At 41.4% G+C, this 19,688-nt stretch overlaps 1 protein-coding gene across 7 annotated transcripts in view; it reads left to right on the top strand.

The window, feature by feature from the left end:
• The first annotated feature begins 423 nt into the window (after positions 1-423).
• plekha7b (pleckstrin homology domain containing, family A member 7b) overlaps positions 424-19,688 on the top strand; it is a 248,422-nt gene continuing 229,157 nt past the window's right edge. For 4 of the 7 annotated variants that reach the window (XM_060940780.1, XM_060940781.1, XM_060940778.1 and 1 more), the window contains exons 1-3: positions 426-739; positions 866-942; positions 1,237-1,294. In XM_060940780.1, the coding sequence (XP_060796763.1) occupies positions 657-739; positions 866-942; positions 1,237-1,294 (218 nt within the window). In that variant the 5' untranslated portion in view covers positions 426-656. Of the gene's footprint in view, positions 740-865; positions 943-1,236; positions 1,295-19,688 lie in introns of all 7 variants that reach the window. The other 3 variants (XM_060940787.1, XM_060940779.1, XM_060940782.1) reach the window with 3 other exon arrangements.

Genomic DNA, 19,688 nt, shown 5'->3' with positions numbered 1-19,688 from the left:
GCTGCCCACTGCTCTGAGTGTGTGTGTGTGTGTTCACTGCTTCAGATGGGTTAAATGCAGAGGATGAATTTCACCGTGCTTGAAGTGTACGTGTGACAAATAAAGGTTTCTTCTCCTTTATTCTCATTTCCGTCCACTAGGAGGCGCAGATGCACAAACAAATCCCCTTACCTATTCAGAGGATTAAGAGTTCCTGTGTGGAATTAGTCAGGCCAAAATGCGCAAACAATATTTTTAACAAAATCGAGGATTAAAAGCGCTTTTTAAAAATCCGCTGTTCGCCCCGCCCCTGTCTGTAACCTTAACCAATCATAACAGAAGTTGTCACGTCAATGATGAGTGAGGAATGTATAATTGAGAGAGTGAGTGGAGGAGGGTGGAGCTGAGGGTGAGTGATTAACAGGTTCACTCCTCTTCTCAACTTTCAGTCCTAATTACGCAACACACGATCAAGGACAAGTTATTGTTGTTATTATTATTATTATTATTATTATTATTATTATTATTATTATTATTAGTGCAGTGTTTGAGGGTCGGGTTTTTTTTTTTCTGATCATCGACTCACTTTTTTTTTTTTTTCCCAACTCAACCCCCAGGAGTTTGCGCTTCCCCTTTAACTGGAGCAGAGAAGAATGAAAGAGGAGTGAAGCGGGATCATGGCGGCTCCGCTCGGCCGGGACACTCTACCGGGCCACTGGTCCTACGGGGTGTGCAGGGATGGACGGGTGTTCTTCATCAAGTGAGACAATGGACCTTTTATTTATTTATTTATTTATTTAGGACGGACCTTTATGCGCATTTCGCGTCGATCTTGGAGCCTAACAGGTGTGTGTGTGTGTGTGTGTGTTTTCCTTTCATTTTCCAGCGACCAAACTCGCAGCACCACCTGGCTCCATCCCCGCACAGGAGAACCTGTCAACTCGGGCCACATGATCCGATCAGGTAGGAAACATCCGAGTCTTGACTCCAAATCAACTCAAACTTTCACTCTGGAGCCTTGAAATCGGTTCATTAAGTCACTGAAAGGCGGCACGATCAAAAGATTGCAGGAAGACGGATTGTTTTTGATGCGCAACACTTCAAAGGAAACACAGCAAAGGATACAAAACATCAAAAACAATCAAAGGCGTTCTGTTTCCAGTTTCGCTCTCTCTCTCTGTGTGTGTGTGTGTGTGTGTGTGTGTGTGTGAGAAACTCTGCAGCTTAAAGACACTGTGCGTTTTTGTCCTTGTGCAGATTTACCGCGGGGATGGGAGGAAGGATTCACAGCAGAAGGCGCGAGTTACTTCATCAAGTAAGAGCTTTCTAGCCTGTATTTACACTGAAAGGTGTGTGTGTGTGTGAGAGAGAGAGAGAGAGAGAGAATGGAGAGCTGCATTGCTTCTGCATCAGCGCCTCCCAGCACGTCCGGATTGAGGAAGGAGCTCTGGAGATGTTGCAGATGATGCACAGATGATGCAGTGTGTGTGGGGCGGTGTAGGACGGGCTTCACTGCTCTCTCTGGAGGTCACCCAGGCTCTGTGTGTAGCTTTAAGTGCAAGATTTGTCATATGCAGCTCCATGTCCTTTATACATCATGACACAAATGCACAGAGGCTTTATTACAGCCAGTGGGGATCAGAAGCTGATCCAGCTGTAGGACTCGGTCAGGGTGGGTGATATGATATTTACTTCATATCATGATACTTGAAGATGTTTGTAGCCTTTCATAGAGATACACGAGCTGGGAAAACAGTTGTGTTTAAAAAAAAAATCCTATCGACTAAATATCCAATTAATAAACACAACTTTGTTCTGTGCAAAACGTATTAAAATATTAGAAATTGATATCACAATGTCTACAACATAATTGATCGTGATGACGGTATATCAACATTATATTTTCATATCACCCACACCTACAGTTTGTACATTTATAGAAAGATACAATGCACCTTAATTAATTTATCCTTCTCCACATAGTGTTTATCCCAGGAACGCCAGGAGTGCAGCCAGGATACACCCTGGATGAGATAATACACCCTGGATGAGTAATACACCATGGATGTTAGCACACACCTTGACACCCACCAGCATGTTTCTGGGAAACTGGAGAACCCAGAGGAACCTGATAAAAACACAGGGAGAACATTCAAACCTCCACGCAACCAGGAACCTGTTAAAAAGCCAAAAACAACCAAAACAAACCCCGGTTTCTAATGCTTTAGAAGTGAGAAGCATGGTGAAGTTCCAGGTTTGATCCTGAACTCCAGTTACTGTCTCTGCGTGGAGTTTTGCAGGTTCTCTGGGTTCTCTGGTTTCCTCCCACCTCCTAAAAACAATTAGTCTAGTGACTCTAAATTGACCCTAAGTATGAATGATGAGCTTGTGTGTGTGTGTGTGTGTGTGTGTGTGTGTGGTGTCACATGATCAACCTGCTTCCCATCCAGGGTGTACCAGTATTCCCATCTTGCGCTCCGTGGTTTTCCTGGGATAGACTCCAAATCCATGTGACTCTGATCAGGATAAAGCACTTACAGAACGAAGAATAATTTGTCAAGGACAAATTATTTATGTGTACAAGTTTTCAAAGGTGTTTGTTTTTCTCTGGAGTTATTATTCTTATGAATTGTTTGGGTGTTGATTCAACCTTCTGGTGTTGGAAATAATCAGAGGATGTTGGTTCAGGTGCTGGAGACGGATCCCGAGTATTTTGGCTTTTTGCTTTTGGGTCAAAAACTATAGAAGCAAAAAAAAAAATGTTTTCTACTTGGTGTTTCTTTTATCTGTTATTAAACAACCTCACGCATGTAGTGGTGATGGACTTCATCTGTTACACTCGGAGTATAATATCTTTCATTACATTACGTCTCTCTTATGAAGATGATCTCTCTGTTGTTTAAAGAAATGCGCTGTGTAATGCGCGCACGCACAGAATACATATATTTAAATAATATATTGTGTGCGGCATGGTGGTGTAGTGGTTAGCGCTGTTGCCTCACAGCAAGAAGGTCCGGGTTCGAGCCCCGTGGCCGGCGAGGGCCTTTCTGTGTGGAGTTTGCATGTTCTCCCCGTGTCCGCGTGGGTTTCCTCCGGGTGCTCCGGTTTCCCCCACAGTCCAAAGACATGCAGGTTAGGTTAACTGGTGACTCTAAATTGAGCGTAGGTGTGAATGTGAGTGTGAATGGTTGTCTGTGTCTGTGTCAGCCCTGTGATGACCTGGCGACTTGTCCAGGGTGAACCCCGCCTTTCGCCCGTAGTCAGCTGGGATAGGCTCCAGCTTGCCTGCGACCCTGTAGAACAGGATAAAGCAGCTACAGATAATGAGATATTTATATTGTGTCATATAGACCCAAGTGTTTTACCGGGAAATACACCACTGGTGTTTTTCATCCGAGCTCCATCTGGGACATGGAGAACCAAAACCGGGACATAAATCTCTGTCACTCGTGAGGAAATCAATGAATTGTTTTGATAAATTTGGGGACTTTTTTTTTTTTTCATGAATGTGTCAGTAATAATAATAATAATAATAATAATAATAATAATAAAATCACACGGCTTGAAAATATGAAGTTTATCTTCTCGTGTTGAAAAACTCTCATTTTTCATGAGTGACATATTTAAATAATATTGTCTGGCTTTTTTTCGTGGTCTATCAGATATATTCCATTCAGCAAGCATGATACTGAACGAGTTGAAGATGATTAGCTGAATGGAATATATCTGATAGACCATGAAAAAAAGCCAGACAATATTATTATTATTATTATTATTATACATTCCTTTCAGGTGTTCAACATATCTTTCTCTTTCAAAATTCTCTCAAAATCTTCCGTATTTAACGAAGCAAATCTGGCGGCCATGTTTGTTTACAAATTGTCACAGTTGCTCACTCACTAGCATGGAAGTTTTACGTTTCCGACGTGTGACGTCATGTAGTCTTGACAACCTGGCAATATCATAAACCATATTCAACGCTCATTCTCCATTGGGTAGAGTAATGTAATACACGTAGGATAAGCGATATGCTGGGCGGCACGGTGGTGTAGTGGTTAGCGCTGTCGCCTCACAGCAAGAAGGTCCTGGGTTCGAGCCCCGGGGCCGGCGAGGGCCTTTCTGTGCGGAGTTTGCATGTTCTCCCCGTGTCCGCGTGGGTTTCCTCCGGGTGCTCCGGTTTCCCCCACAGTCCAAAGACATGCAGGTTAGGTTAACTGGTGACTCTAAATTGACCGTAGGTGTGAATGTGAGTGTGAATGGTTGTCTGTGTCTATGTGTCAGCCCTGTGATGACCTGGCGACTTGTCCAGGGTGTACCCCGCCTTTCGCCCATAGTCAGCTGGGATAGGCTCCAGCTTGCCTGCGACCCTGTAGAAGGATAAAGCGGCTAGAGATAATGAGATGAGATGAGATAAGCGATATGCTAACGATATTGCATGCTATCAAACCAAATGTATGAAACCCGCTAGAAGGGAATAAAACACGTTTTTATTCCATTGAAAAAGTGTCCTGTATGGATAATAATTCCCAATATTCCACTCCGATGACTCGATGTCAGAATGGTGACCTGGTTCAAAATTAAACTTCTTTTGATTAACTTGTTTTTGTGGATTTGTCCATCTTCTTGTGTTGAAAAATATATACATTTACCACTCGAAGATAAACTTCCTATCATCATGCTACCGTGTAATATCCTCTGTACGTGTGTGTGTGTGTGTGTGTGTGTGTGTATCTCATGTAATGCACAGATCAGTGCTCGAACTCAAGGTCAAGTCAGTGTTCTTTAAAACAAAGGCAAGAAAGTGAAAAATTAACTCTGCTGATAATCTTTGACACGGAAATATGCACGAAGACGGAGTATCCAACGTCCAAACTAAACAGTGACTGACTGTTCCAGCCATCTTATTCTGTATTGAGTAAAAAATGACTCAGGATTTTATTTCTAAAAAGATGCCAGATGTGAAACTGAACTAAAATTGAGTTCCTTTTTCCTCCATTAGATTATAATGTTCTATAATATTTATATTTGAGTGTATGGACAAATTTAAAGCAGCTGGTGAACAGTGACTGGGCAGATTGGCTTTGAAAGAAGAGAAGAACCAAACCTCTTCTAGAAACAGAACGTTCTGGAGCCGAGTACTGCGCTAACTCTGTGGGACTTCAGCTATTTGAAGTATGTTTTTTTTTTTTTTCCCTCTTCCCTTTCCTTCTTGGAACACTTCGAGCCAGGTCAAGACTTTGATGTGAGGAAACACCAGAAATTGTTTCAGTTCAGTTTTAAAGTCTGTGAAATCTGTTCTGATTGGTCAGCAGCTCTGACAGTCATACAGCCACAAATCACAGGTTTATATAACTATTCATGCGCTCGTTCGAATACATTATCGGTTCTATGGTAACAGCTTATTCACAGGGACTTCATAAAGGGATTAAACAGTGTGTCTGATCGTTGATACAGTGATGGAGATGTTTATATAACTTATCAATGGAGTCTCAAGTCAAGTGTCAGAGGTAAAACTCGCTGGGGTTTTTATTTTTTATTTATTTATCTTTTTTAGAAACTTCAAATGAGAGAAAAAAAGAGAAGCAGGTGAGAGAACGACTGTTTATAGCTGCTATAAATGGATAAATATGATTTTTAAAAACAAACTGTTGGCATATTGCTGTGGTGTAAGAGGAATAAAACACCTCAGGCTGCACTGTTTTCGGAAAATAATCACTTTGTTGCTGTAACAGGAACTCTGCTTCATACGGAAGAGCGATAGTTCCATTAAGAAATACATATATATATTTTTTAAATTTCTGAGAAAAAAACTCAGAATTTTCGAGATTAAAACCAGAAATTTTGAGAAAAAAGTCAAAAATTTCGAGAAACAATCTCAAAATTTTCGAGAAAAAAGTCGAAATTTTCGAGAAAAAAAGTCAAAATTTTAGAGAAAAAAAAAGTCAGAAATCTGTAGAAGGTGGGCTTCCATACGGAAGTGACACTCGCTCGCGGCCGGTAGACATGAATGGCTGAGACCGGAGCCATGGAATTCAGAGTTGTGACAACCGGGGTACAGGAAGTCGGTTGGTGATGTGATTCACGTAGATTCAAATACTTCTAGGCAGCGGCTTTCTGTTTGCTAGAGACTAAACACAGAACCACTACATAGCAAGCAAAGATTAAGTAGGAATGAATTACATTTACCTTTACCGCACTTTCTGTGTTCTACGGCCACTTCCTGGAACTAGACGCATAGATCGCCATTGACATAGTTCCACTAGTTCCAGGAAGTGGCCGTAGAACACAGAAAGTGCGGTAAAGGTAAATGTAATTCATTTCTACTTAATCTTTGCTTGCTATGTAGTGGTTCTGTGTTTAGTCTCTAGCAAACAGAAAGCCGCTGCCTAGAAGTATTTGAATCTACGTGAATCACATCACCAACCGACTTCCTGTACCCCGGTTGTCACAACTCTGAATTCCATGGCTCCGGACTCAGCCATTCATGTCTACCGGCTGCGAGTGAGTGTCACTTCCGTATGGAAGCCCGCCTTCTACAGATTTCTGACTTTTTTTTTTTTCTCGAAAATTTCGACTTTTTTGAGATTGTTTCTCGAAATTTTTGACTTTAATCTCGAAAATTCTGAGTTTTTTTCTCAGAAGTTTCCAAATAAAATATAAAACCCTGGCCCTATTGCTCTGCCGTAGGCTTCACCACATCACCCCATTGTTGATTATTTTCCAATTAAAATCTCGCCCCGTCGTGGTGTTGTATGTATTCCTAGCATGTACGCTAGCATCAAAGCGTACACGCTAAGCTACCTTGCTCTCTATCTGACTCTAATGTGAGTGATTTAGTGAACAGGTTGTGTTGTCATGGTAACAATGAAACAAACGTGTTTGTACGAAGAACTGTGAAGTAAATCGATGTGAAGATGACTCGTCTGTTTGTAACAAACTGAAATAGCCTAATTAAACAAGGTAATGTTAGGAATATTAGCATATTTAGCATAAATTTACATATCACATATATGCATGGTAGAGATGTCCCTAGGTAATTGTTTTAAATTTTTTTTAAATTTTTTTAAACTGGATTATTTTACTGTTTTACTGCTGAGTCGTCGAGATGTGCTTAAAAGTGTCTTGAATATTTTTTTTTTAAAAGAAGAAAACTAAAGAATGATTGAGCGTCAGGGATCGTGATGCTAAAGGTGATGGATGGATATGTTTAGCATCGCATTGGCAAAATATTTGCTCGTGATAAATGGCTCAGATGTTCTTATTTCAGTTGCATGTGCATTAAAATTCTCCAGCAGAGTACAAACCCTTCTCTGCTCGTCCTCCATCTTTCTGTCCTGTCCTGTCTGTAGGTGGTCATGTGACTGTATGAATTTACGATGACGGAGATATATGGCACGATCACGTTCTCACTTCATAACAAAGTCACTCTAACCTTTCGTCTACATTTATTATTGAGGGAGGAAAAAAAAATGGACACGTGCATCAAAGTCAAGCTCCATCCTCAGGACCACCAGGATGTCCTTCATGACTTGACCATGGAGTTTGTGCATGATGATTATGATTTTTTTATTTCTCTCTAATAACAGCAGCAGCAGGGTTGTTTTTCTGCTGCGTGTTTGTGTAAAGTGCCAGAATCAGCTTTTACTTCAGAGTAAACAGCATCTGTGCCCCCCGTGACATTGCTTTTCATTTCCTACAGCACCAGCATTAATCATCAACCAACTTCATGTACTAACGCAACGCGTCTGCGCAGATTCCTCCTCTGGCTGTTGCTGCAGTTACTGGCATAGCGAAGACCGCCTTCCCGTCTGCAGTGCCCCAGACGAGTGGGCAAGGAAGTGAAGCGGCGAGGAGCGGTGTTTACATGCAGATTAATCTCTCTGTTAGCTTTGGAGAGGTCACTTGAGCCCTTGCAGCGAGTGTGCATGAGAAACAAGAGCTCTCGAGGAGCTGGACGTGAGAAGTCCTGTCTCGGTCTGTGCTTAGCTTAAAAATGTTTAGCTTTCGTGTCTGGATTTTATTCTGTATTTACACAAGAACACAAACATCTGGATTTTTTATTACCTCGGCTTGTGTTCGTGCTAGAGATCGGAATAGATAGAAGTAGATAAATAATCCACCAGGGAAACTAGACGAAGTAATGGACATGAGATAAAAGAAGCTTTCTTTTCTTGTGTTTCACTCAAAAAAAAAAAAGTTGTCAAAACATCAGATTGTGCTCATCGATCCAACACAAACGAGTGAGGGAGAAGGAAAAAAAAAACCAGGTGTCGTAAAGGTATTATTTCAGGAGGTCGATGATGATGAGAGTTTTCTGGTATAAATGATTAAATCTGTCAGAGTTTTCCAAACACTGAGTCCACCTCAGGAAAAAAACCATTACATACCCAGCTCCAGAGATGTCCACAAGCGCCGGCAACCGCGGTTTTCTCCCTCCGCCTACACAGACGTCTGTGCTGGCTACTCGATCCCAGAAAAAATGCCTTAACTTTCAATGTTCAAGCAATTTATATCGTCTCCACTGCCTGTAATTCGCTGCAACTCAAATTATTCCACCATGAAATTGTTTTCAATTCAGGTCTAGCATAACCGGAAGCGATGGCATATTTGTTGATTGATTCTTGCACTCTGATTGGTTGAGCCAGACCATGTGACCATGCCATAGTGTATGTAGTTATGTTACAGAGCCAGACAGCGGACTACAGAGGGGAACTGAGAAAGCCAAGGTCACACACATCTGGAGGGAAATTTCAGACATATTTTTCAAGTATTTTACAGAGATCCAGGTAGTAATTTATTAGCTGAGAATGCACCAGAAGGATTGTAAATTTCGAAATTTTGCTGCCGCAAATTCCAGAGCCTCTGACTACTTTTTTAGCCGGCTACTTCAGATTTTCTGGAGAACCCTGCAGCTCATGCATTTATCTTAAAACGTCGTAAAACTGCTGCAAAGAGTACGAAGCGATCATTATACTTCACTGTCTGCAATAGTATCCTGTACTTTGGACGGCACGGTGGTACAGTGGTTGGCACTATCGCCTCATGGCAAGAAGGTTCTAGGTTTGAACCTCATGGCTGATGGGGGCCTTTCTGTATGGAGTTCGTACGTTCTCCTTGTGACTGTGTGGTGTTCCTCGTATCCAGGTGTTCTGGTTTCCACCACAGTCCAAAGACATGCATATTTGGTAAAATGCATACTCAGTGCTGGTTCCAAGCCTGGATTGATTGAGGAGGATTGCATCAGAAGAAGAAGAAGAAACCTTTATTTGTCACATGCACACTTCAAGCACAGTGAAATTCATCCTCTGCATTTAACCCATCTGAAGCAGTGAACGCACCCGCACACTCAGAGCAGTGGGCAGCCACACCAGAGTCAAGGGTTCGGTACCTTGCTCAAGGGTACCTCAGCCCAAGGCCGCCCCACGTCAACCTAACTACATGTCTTTGGGATTTTGGGGGAAACCGGAGCATCCGGAGGAAACCCACGCAGACACGGGGAGAACTGCAAACACAAAGGCCCTCACTGGCCGCTGGGTTCGAACGCGGAACCTTCTTGCTGTGAGGCGACTGTGCTAACCACTACACCACCGTGCTGCTCAAGTGAATCAGGAAGGGCAGCCACTTTTTTTGTTTTTTTGTTTGTTTGTAAAAGAACAAAAAACAACCCCAACCCCTATGGATCACAAATCGGGAAGGATGATCCACTGTGGTGACCCCTAAGAAGGAAGAAAGAAGTTATCCTGTAGGTTGAAGGTGGTGGGCAGAAGGTGACTGTCTTGTATAAAAACATGATCTTGACGTCATTTTATAAAAGACAAGTGAACCATCATCCCATATGTTCATGGTCGCAAACTGAGCAAAGCGTGAAAAAGCTGCGCTTCTGTTTGTTGTAACGGAAACCTTTACCCTGGTGTTTGTACTTTACCTCGCCCATTTGCACTATTCTGCACTACCTCACCTTAACAGCTGCTAGTTTGTTTATTCTGCTTATTTCATGTTTCATGTTTACCTGCTATACCTCAAGTGCCCTTGACTGTTTGGTTATTTGTACCAATTTTTGTGTGTGTGTGTGTGTGTGTGTGTGTGTGTGTGTGTGTGTGTGTGAGTGTTTAGTCTAGTTCATATCTAGAGTGTTTATATTGTCTGAGTGTTTAGTCTGTCTTGTTCTTATCTAGTGTTTATACTGTTTATTTATTCTGTTTATATTGTTTGTGTTTAGTCTGTCTAGTTCCTATCTAGAGTGTTTATACTGTTTATATTGTTTGTTTTTTCAATTATTCTATTTTTATTTATTGCATTGCCTGTTTGCACCGTGGGTCAGAGAGGACTGATATTTCATCTGTGCTGTATGTCGAGCATGTATAGCATATTTGACAATAAAGTTGACTTGTAAAGGTTTAGAAGGGAGCCATTGAAGATGTTCCATCATTTATATACCTGGGAAGCATTGTTGGCACTAACGGAGGAACAGATGAAGACGTTAAAGCCAGAATAGAAAAAGCCAGAGCAGCATTTAACATCTTGCAGAAGATATGGAAGTCTAGGAACATAACATCAACCAAACTGTGAATTTTCAATACTAATGTCAAAACTGGGGGCGGCACGGTGGTGTAGTGGTTAGCGCTGTTGCCTCACAGCAAGAAGGTCCGGGTTCTGTGTACCCGGACCTTGCCTGCGACCCTGTAGAATAGGATAAAGCGGCTAGAGATGATGAGATGAGATGTCAAAACTGTCTTTCTTTATGGATCTGAAACTTGGTGGACTTCAAAGACCATCTTAAAGAAAGTCCAAGCATTTATCAACAAGTGCCTTAAAAGGATTCTGAGAATTTGGTAGCCGGAAACCATCAGAAATGAAGATCTACAGGAGAGAATGGGCCAAGAACCAGCTAAAAGTATCATCATCAGCAGACAGAAGTGGTTATGGATTGGCCACACTCTACGAAAGCCAAAGGAAAACATCACCAAATAGGCGCTGGCATGGAACCCATCGTGGAAAACACATCTGTGACGAATCTCAGTCATCCAGGTACATAGTAATCTGTGATTGGTTGAAGAGAGCAACTGGACTTGCTTGAAGATTCTTGAAAACGTTTCGCCTCTCATCCTAAAGGCTTCCTCAGTTCTGTCTGACTAATAGGGAGTATCCAGTATTTATCCTCTCATGGATCATCATAGAATCCGAATCAGAATGCTGATGGCTGCATTGTAGGTGGCTGATAAAAGATATTATAGACACCCACCTCTGTTCAATGATGGTTGTTCCAGGTTGACAAAAATGAACGATCCTCTCTGGCTAAGATGTCTGCTAGTTTTCTGGAAGTCCTCTCATAGGGATCTCATCCCAAAGTGCGTAAGAAACATATCTGTGACGAATCTCAGTCATCCAGGTACATAGTAATCTGTGATTGGTTGCTCTCTTCAACCAATCACAGACCATCGTGGAAAACGTCGCTGTGGAAGACTAAGGCATACATGGAGAAGAGAGATGGAGGCAGAGATGGTGGCCGAGGGCTACCGTACAACCTCAAAAGACTGGAGATAGCCCAAAATCATTTTCAGTGGAAGCCACGGTAGTTGTTGATGGCTCCACCATGGGGTAGAAGGGCGATGATGATAGTAAAGGTTTGTGGTGGTAATTTGTTGCTTGGTTTCTGTGAGAAGTTATAAGTATCTTACTGACGTTCCGTCCTGCCCTTAATGCTGTTGCTGGATTGGTTAGAATGGTGTTTTAATACGAGAAGAAATTTCAAAACATAAGTGAGTACAGTCAGATTGTGCTGTCAGTGAATAAAAACCAGAGTGAGAGATGCCTTTCTGATTTGCTTTATATGAATGAGAACTCCAGCGTAGAATGAGTGGAGATGTTCTGTTTCTGTTCCTCCTCTATGAATGCAGTGCAGCTGTATGAGAGCAGAGACTCGGTTCGGCTCGTTGGCGTGAAAGTTGAAGCTGATCTGTTTGAGCAGAATGTATAGATAAGATGAAAGAGCTGGACGCTAAAGCGCCGCTGCATCGTGCTCTTTAGGTAGCGAGGCCACTGTTAGCAGGTAGACCAACATGTCCATGAAAGAAATGTAACCTAAAAATGTCATTATTAAATAATCCATCTGGATTCTCTATTTTTGATCACACAGCAAATCCAGCCACTCGAGTATCACAATCTTTGTTTTTCTTGGATCCACATTGTTGTAGCTCCACATTGTGACTCAACATGACTCGGAATGCATTAGTGACTTACTCACAGCTTTGCACGTCAATAGCCCGATGATATCTTTTTTTTTTTTCCTTTTTCAAAGACATTTAAAAAAAAAAAAAAAGTCTGGCTCACCAAGTGAGAAACGCAGTCACAATGTTTGCATAATAACCGTCGAGTTGATAAGGTCAGTGAAAATGATTGATTTTGAAAGTGCATTATTGCTGACTGTTTGTTTTATTGTCCGTTCACATGAAAGCAGTCTTTGTGTCCAGTGCTCGCTCCAACAAAAACCCAACACTGCGGCTCTCTGATGGACGACAGCACAAATGTCATGGCGGTGAAATATAGTGTGTGTCTGTGCCTTAAAGGGGTTTATAGTTCCTGTTTGGATCCTGTGCATTGTCTCGGTGACACATTCTGCTTGTTAACATCAGTGGGAAAGGAAATGGGATTTGTTTTCCGGCTGAAGCAAGACAGCAGGAGAGAATTTACGCCTCTCCATATTGCATGCTTTTTAAGAAAAATCAGTTTCACATCGCAGTAACTAGATTCATGGACACCGGGTAAATAGTTTAGTGAAGGATGTGGGTGTCTGAGGTGTTATTTGTGTGAAACTTTGCGGCATTTTTAATCCTTTAAACTCCTCACTCTACAATGCTTCGTAACAGTTTTTTATTTTAAAAAATACGTACAGTATAATAATTACTTTATAACTTGTAATTTGCAGTGCCGCAACACAACTAATCGACAAAATAGATTTAAAATTGATAATAAAATGAGCTGGTAATGAATTTCAGGATGGACAAGTGGGTCTGTATGAAGGACACACTACATCACTTCATGACACACTACATCACTTCATGACACAAATTTACTTGAATAAATTATCAAAGATACGAAAACTGTTTTGTCAAAAGGGCGACTCCATGTTGTGCTCATCTCATCTCATTATCTGTAGCCGCTTTATCCTTCTACAGGGTCGCAGGCGAGCTGGAGCCTATCCCAGCTGACTACGGGTGAAAGGCGGGGTACACCCTGGACAAGTCGCCAGGTCATCACAGGGCTGACACATAGACACAGACAACCATTCACACTCACATTCACACCTACGCTCAATTTAGAGTCACCAGTTAACCTAACCTGCATGTCTTTGGACTGTGGGGGAAACCGGAGCACCCGGAGGAAACCCACGCGGACACGGGGAGAACATGCAAACTCCGCACAGAAAGGCCCTCGCCGGCCACGGGGCTCGAACCCGGACCTTCTTGCTGTGAGGCGACAGCACTAACCACTACACCACCGTGCCGCCCTCCATGTTGTGCTGTTATAGGAAAATAATCAACTCCAAGGAGACTCTGTTACCACCCAGAAGTTTATTACTGTATTTTCTGACAACAGCATGAATGTTTTATTCCTCTTACACCACAGCATTTTGTCCAGCTGTAAAATAACAAAAATAATAACTATAACTAAATAAGTTATTCCACAAAATCGAGTCGTACATGAGCTGATGGGCGACGAGGTGCATAGCACTGAGCTGTCTATAAGCCATGTACGACCAGATTGAGTGGAATAACTGTTTTATTCTATCCACATTCACTGGATTTTGAGAAACTGAGCATTTTTATTTTTTGCAAATTTGATAAATAACTTTATACAAAACGCCCGACAAAATCCTTTCTGCTTAGAATGTAAACAAACCGGTGAAATGACGGGAGCAATTTGTGAAAAATGCGATTATGATAATTCTTGAAAAACACCAAAAAAAGGACACGTTCTTACCATCAAATACTTTAATTCCATATTTTGTTGCTTTAAACAAAAACAATTATTTAGGTTTTTTGGGGGGGTTTTGTTTCCAAGTAGAATTTTTTTATTTCATCCTTGGTTGGTTCAGCAACACAATCCGCCATTTTCTTCTTTAGGGTTTTTTTGGCGGTTGGCAAACCAACTTGGTGCATTACTACCACCGACTGGGCCGGACTGTGGAACAGGAGATGTTGTGGGGGGGGGGGAATCTATATTCTTTTAGCTATTTCTGTTTCTTTTGTTTGTTTATTTGTTTGTTTGTTTTTCTCCACTTACAGTATGTGAGCTGATATCCTAGTAGTAGAGTAGCCAATCAGAGCACATGATTGCTCATATCCAGTGACTGTCGAGAGAATAATACTGTGTATTTAATTTATAGAACATCCTTCATGCACTTCAAATTGCAAAAAAAAAAGTGTATGTATATGTAGCAGTGACAAAGAAGGAAATGCACTCACCGTCCACTTTATTAGGAACACCCTCCACCCACCTGCTGTTTTCTGCAGTTCTGTAATCAGCCGATCCCTCGACAGCAGCACGACGCATCAAATCACGCAGATACAAATCAAGAGCTTCAGTTAATGTTCACAATGTTCAAACGTCAGAATGGGAAACACTGTGATCTCAGAGTGAAGTGTGACTTTCTTTCACTGTGGTATGGGTGTTGGTTTGAGCCAGATGGACTGCTGGTTTGAGTATTTCAGAACCTGCTGATCTCCTCCTGGGGTTTTCACACACAACAGTCTCTAGAGTTTACATAGAATGGTGCAGAAAACAAAAAAACATCTGCTGAGTGAGTGACCATTCTGTGGGTGGAAACAAACGCCTTGTCGATAAGAGCGGGTCAGAGGAACATGGACAGATTGGTTTGAGGTTTCTTTTTTGACAGGAAGGATATAGTAACTCCTATCACTCTTTACAACCGTGGTGAGCAGAAAAGCATCTCAGCATGCAACAGAGAGAGAACACCACACTGGGTTCCACTCCTGCAGCCAAGAACAGGGAGCTTAGAATCAAGTTCCTATTAAAGTGGCCAGGGAGTGTAATAAAATATGAATATAACACAGAGAATTAAGTGTTTAAAAGTACAAGCAATTATCTTGTCCCATTAGAAGGAAGCATCGCTGCAAATCACTCCTGAAGATCTTCTCATCTCTTATCCTATGATGAAACATTTGTCTTCATAGGTGTGGTCTCTCTCGGGATAATTCCGCTCTTGCACTCACCACATCTCATAAAACCATTATTCTACCTGTATCTGTTTAGAGTTCAAAATATTCATGTTTGTGTCCATATTCAGATTTAAACGTGAAGTGGGCGTGGTCTATTCAGTCAAACCTGATTGTGTTGCAGCTATTTTCTCTATAAATTCTAGTTTAATGTCTTATTATTCTTTTAATTTGTATTTTAGAGTGGTGTTAGTATTGTAGCATACTAGTACTTTTAGTATTTTAGTCTTTTTTTTTCTGATGAAACCTTTTATTTTTAGTGTTGAACATGTGGTAGTTGGCATGGCAGTGCTACACTTTGCAGCTTGGTTGGTTGTTGTTTGGGGGGGGGAATAGGACACTGAGAAAATGATGCAGATCGAGGCTTCAAAAATGAAATCGCGCTTTTGTGCTCAACGTGTGTTAGTTTACAGTTAGTAAACTAACCAGCTAACTCATGTTGGTCATGAACAACATGAAGATGGTGGTTGTCATGGTAACATGATATTTTCGTATGCTTGGCTACTGGTAAACGGCGCTCTGGAAGGAAGTTGGTGAGCAAATCGAGACTCTGATATGGTGGTCTTTATTTGAGCTAGCTTACTAGCACCTGGCTAAGTAACGTAGCTAACTGGAGTGGTATTGGAATGAGGAATGAGGAGTACCAGGAGGACATGAACATGTATTCGATGACAGTAATGTGTTCTCGTATAAAGGACAGGCAACTTGAACTGTGACTAGGGTTGTTGTTTTTTTTTTTCTTGTGGTTTTCTGGGACACTTTTTTTTTTTGGTAATAAAGCTGCAGAGGCAGAATGTTTGTTTAGGCCAGAATTAGCTTTAGTGCTGCTGGCAGTCTGTGTGAGTCAGCGGTGAACTCTTGTCTTGTCCCCCCCCCCTTCAGTCCCCATTGTGTGCTGAAGAGGCTTAGCCCAGTCCAAGTCCACATGTCGCTGCCCTGACAACGGCCTGTTTCTGGTGCAGCAGGCTGCTGGAAATGAGAAGCGCCATGGCACAATGGAGGGACTGTTAAGCTCGAGCGAGCGTAGTAAAAATGCTCTCTTTAACCCCCTTACTTACCCCCCCTTCACCCATCACCCATCAAAACGTCCACCAGCGCACCCCATACATACATTCCTGAACACCAATGAGTCCATTTGAATTTTAAATACTATGACTTAACAGCTATTTATTTGTTAACCCTAGTTCGATGAGAGAGCTTTTTTTGTTGTTGTTCTGGAATGTTCTATGTTCTTCGTAGTACAGCTGTGATTTGATGTGGAAAGTCACACAGGAATGTCCAAAGGTCCACTTGTACAAGGAGTTGAAAGTGTTTTCACTTCGAACCACGCAAACGGATATCTGCGCGAGTCAGGCTGCATTGAACCGCTGCAATCCTAGAGCTCCCCAAAGACACGGCTCGACAATGGAGTCCTGTCAGGACAGTATTCCTTTTGTCTCTTTCCCAGAGGAAAACTGCTCTGGAGGTTTTTAAAAACGGTTCTCACTTGTTTTTCATTTAGGTGACAAATTTATCAAAGAATTACTTTGGAGAAACAAAACGTGATTACACCAGACTCTGAGTTTTGGATTATTTAATTCCAGCACTCTTTTCAGATTATTAATAATCACACTGTACTGAAATCTTACTAAAATCTCATCTGAAAATCACTACGTTCAACGTAAAATAATGCAACGTAATGCTACGGTATTACACAATATAAACACGACTGGTATTTTTCATCCAAGCTCCATCCGTGACATCGAGAACCAAAACTGTGACCTAAATCTCTATCCCGCGTGAGGAAATCGATGGATTGTTTTGATAAATTTGGGCACTTTGTGAATGTGTCAGTATAATAAAAAGAATCACATGTTTGCTTGAAGATATGAAGTCTATCTTCTCGTGTTGAAAACCTCACATTTTCCATACGAAATACATCGGGGATCTGAGTGACCTATTTAAATAATATTGGCTGGCGTTGAGTGCTATATCCGATATATTCCATTCAGCTAGCATGATACTGAACTACTCAAGGATGAGTAGCTGAATGGAATATATCTGATAGACCACGAAATAAAGTTATTATTGTTATTATCTCATCCGGCAGGGCAGCACGGTGGTGTAGTGGTTAGCGCTGTCGCCTCACAGCAAGAAGGTCCGGGTTCGAGCCCCGTGGCCGGCGAGGGCCTTTCTGTGTGGAGTTTGCATGTTCTCCCCGTGTCCGCGTGGGTTTCCTCCAGGTGCTCCGGTTTCCCCCACAGTCTAAAGACATGCAGGTTAGGTTAACTGGTGACTCTAAATTGAGCGTAGGTGTGAATGTGAGTGTGAATGGTTGTCTGTGTCTATGTGTCAGCCCTGTGATGACCTGGCGACTTGTCCAGGGTGTACCCCGCCTTTCGCCCGTAGTCAGCTGGGATAGGCTCCAGCTCGCCTGCGACCCTGTAGAACAGGATAAAGCAGCTAGAGGTAATGAGATGAGATGAGATCTCATCCAGCCGACAGGCGACGAGTTTATGCCATCGTGTTGTCCGTCGTCATCCACATTTCACGAAAATCACTTCTCCCTCAATTCCTCACCAATTTTGATTGATTCTGGCCTGAAGGTAGGGGTACCTAGGGTGCATATAACTTCTACCCAAATTTGCTTAATTACAATTATCAATGAAGTTATAGACTAATTAAGCCCTAATGGGCAGTTCAACAAAAATTGCTTCTTCTCAGTCAATTCCTCGCCGTTTTGGATTCTTTCTGGCAAATAGGTTGGTAATCTAGGGTGGATATCACTTCTATATATAGCTTGTATATAGTTTTCAACATTTATTGTGCAAGGTGGCCCACTTTAGATCGTTCCTTCTGGACTAGACGGGGCCAGAGTGAGCCACGCCATCACTGACTGTCTCGTTGTTGTTGTTGCTGTTAGACATGCACATTCCTTTTGGGTGTTCAACGCATATTTCTCTTTCAAAATTCTCCCGTAGTCAACAAAGCAATCCTGGCAGCCATCTTTGTTTACAAATTGTCACTCATTCACTGGCACAGAAGTTTTACATCTCCGATGTGTCTCTTTTCCAGTTTTTCGATGTCCATTGGCATGTTTTTCTCTTGTAAATATGCATGAAGAATATCTAATGACGTTTTGCTAGCCTTTCAGGTGTTCAGCACCTTTTTCTTTTTCCCAGTGAACAAAGAAATGGTTCTGCGCATGCACAGCAGAAAACTTTCTCTTTGGATATTCGCATCAGCTCTGACGTGTGACATGTCTTGACAACCATGCAATATCGTAAACCATATTCAACGCTCATTCTCCATTGGGCAGAGTGACCTAATACACGCAGGATAAGTGATATGTTAACAATATTGCATGCTATCAAACCAAATGAATGAAACCCACTAGAAGGGAATAGAACATGTTTTTATTCCATCGAAAAAGTGTCCTGTATTGGTAATAATTTCAGATATTTCACTCCCATGTCACTCGCAGCGTTTTCCCACTGACTAGACGCGCGTTGTCAAAATGGCGAACCGGTTCAAAATTATTTTGATTAACTTGCGTTATTTAATTGTTTTATTTATTTGTTGATTGTGTGGGTGGATGTGACCGTATAATATAAAGAACGTTACACGGTGGGGTGAAGATATGAAGCTTGTCTTCTTGTGTTGAAAATATTTTATATTCACCACTTGAAGATAAAACTTCATATCTTCACACAACTATGTAATATCCTCTAGACAGAACAATAGCTGTAGTGTAACTGTTTTATTGACGGGCAAATTAATACAGAATTCTGTGCATCTCTCCAAATGTATTATTCTTGTACTAAACTTGCATAAGTATTCCTCCCCACCTCTTTGGTCCTGTTCTGACTCTCCTGGTTACAAAAGTGCAGAGCTGGCGTATTTACAGTGCCAGTCAGTAATTTGGACACACCTTCTAATTCAGTTGTTTTCTCCTTCATGTCTTAAAGTAATGATGGATGTCGTTTCTCTTTACTTAGTTCTTCGGTTCTTGATGTAATATGGATTACTACAGTTGTGGAATACGGCTATTTAGTTATTTAGCATGTTTATTATTTACTGTTTTATTATTTACTGTTTGAGTAATACATTAAGAAAGCAAGAAACTTGTCCACTAATTAATTAATTTTTGATGAGGCACACCTGTTAACTGAAAAGCATTCCAGTTGACTGCCTCATGAAACTGGTTAAGATAATGGCAATAATGTACAAAGCATCATCAAGGTAAATACTGGATACTTGAAAGAATCTAAAATATTAAACATAAACAAACAAAACACTTTGTTTACTACATAATTCCATATATGTTCCAGATGTTATTTCATAGTTTGTCTTCAGTTTTGTTCTGCAATGTAGAAAATACAGAAAAGCCTACAAATGAGTAGAGTAGGGGTGTACAAACTTTTGACAGGTACTGTATATGTTTGTCTATTTCTAATTATGTATTTAACTGTGGTTTTTAAAACATTTGGGATA

This window comes from Neoarius graeffei, chromosome 15, assembly GCF_027579695.1.
Source record: "Neoarius graeffei isolate fNeoGra1 chromosome 15, fNeoGra1.pri, whole genome shotgun sequence".
Lineage (NCBI taxonomy): Eukaryota > Metazoa > Chordata > Actinopteri > Siluriformes > Ariidae > Neoarius > Neoarius graeffei.
The sequence above is the reverse complement of the archived record's forward strand: the minus strand, read 5'-3'. Positions and strand labels throughout refer to the sequence as shown.